We start from the raw sequence: 1,489 nt of genomic DNA, 5'->3' as shown, positions 1-1,489 counted from the left end.
TAACACTAAAACGTGTCTATATACAACCGTATGTAGAAAAATCTAAGAAAAATAATATGAAATGGAGGGAGTGTATTCCAAAATGAATATGTACATGTTTTTTTAAGTATCTAATAGTACCGATCCATCCCCAATTAGTTATTTGTGTGTTCAATTTTTTTTAGTTATTTTAGATTTGTCTAGATACAGATGTATCTAAATATGTTGAGATACATCTGTATCTACACAAATCGTATCTAAATATGTTGAGATACATATGTATGTAGACAAATCTAAGACAACTAATTTAGAACGGAATGAGTACTAATAAACTTTATAGGTAATCAAATTATAAATGTTTGTTGGAGGTTATATGAACCAATTTTTTGTTGGAATATAAAAGGTTGGTCTCCGACTCTATAACTCCAATATTAATGCTAATTTTTAACTTATCTTGTGTTGATGCAATTAGTTCATGCGAAGGACATCATCGGAAGGACTCATGGACTGCAAGATGCTGCCAATCAATAACAACCACGGTGCAGGGGTTGCAATGATAATGGGCCCAAACTTCTTAGCACGCAAGAACTACCAGCAAAGTTCACCTGAGGTGCACAACACGACTTAACATCATATTGGTCTCCCATAATGAACTAATCTCAACGACATGATTCTCCAAATATTCGCAAAAATAAATATACTAAGTCAATTAACTCTTCGCCTTATCCACTTTCAGTAGACCCATTATGTGATTCAATTCACAATGTTGATGCAGGATTTGGCCCTGGCAACAATGTTGGTGAGACCGGGAAACCTGTTCATGGAGGATCCGGTGATGAAGGATGCAAGCCTGCTCACCGATACCAACTACGGGTCGGTGAAGAAGGTATATGTGGTAGCAAAGGCTGATGGCTCCAGCACCGAGGAGATGCAGCGTTGGATGGTGTTGTTGAGCCCCGGCACGGAGGCCGAGGAGATCGCGGGAGCTGACCACGCCATCATGAGCTCAAGGCCTAGGGAGCTCTGTGATGCTCTGGTCAAGATCGCCGACAGCTTAAATACTTGCTAAATTGTACGATATATATCCCTGGAAATCAATGTAGGTGTGTACTTGATTTTCATCTAAAAATAAATATGTTCAGTGATACTATTAAATCAATGGAAATTAAGTAGTATTACCTTCATCCTAAATATTTGTCTATCTACGGATGTATTTAACACTAAAACATATCTAAATGCATGTGTATCTAGACAAATGCAAGACAAGTAATTCGAGACGGAGAGAGCAATACTTTTTTTCTGCGAGTAAGTTTGGTACAAATATGTCATATATGCTTCTGATCATGATGGGATTACTTATTGGAAACCATTCAAATAAAAGAAATTATGTGGAAGGTGTGGATGTTCCAAAAAGATAGGACGCCGATATTGGCCAAACGTTCGGCCCGGGGAGGGGCCAGACCGACGGAAACCTTCGGTATGATCATTACTCCTTGACGATTGATTTCGT

The 1,489-nt window shown here is 38.3% G+C and overlaps 1 protein-coding gene across 1 annotated transcript; it reads left to right on the top strand.

Moving 5' to 3' along the window:
* The first annotated feature begins 173 nt into the window (after positions 1-173).
* Positions 174-1,163, top strand: LOC123178017 (esterase PIR7B). The gene is made up of 2 exons (XM_044591373.1): positions 174-589; positions 755-1,163. Exons 1-2 carry the CDS (start codon positions 455-457, stop codon positions 1,046-1,048), a joined length of 429 nt encoding a protein of 142 aa, XP_044447308.1. The 5' UTR covers positions 174-454; the 3' UTR covers positions 1,049-1,163.
* Positions 1,164-1,489: the final 326 nt, after the last annotated feature.

The sequence above is a fragment of the Triticum aestivum genome, unplaced genomic scaffold, assembly GCF_018294505.1.
Source record: "Triticum aestivum cultivar Chinese Spring unplaced genomic scaffold, IWGSC CS RefSeq v2.1 scaffold317343, whole genome shotgun sequence".
Classification (NCBI taxonomy): Eukaryota; Viridiplantae; Streptophyta; class Magnoliopsida; order Poales; family Poaceae; genus Triticum; species Triticum aestivum.
This window is presented reverse-complemented; position numbering and strand designations above follow the sequence as displayed.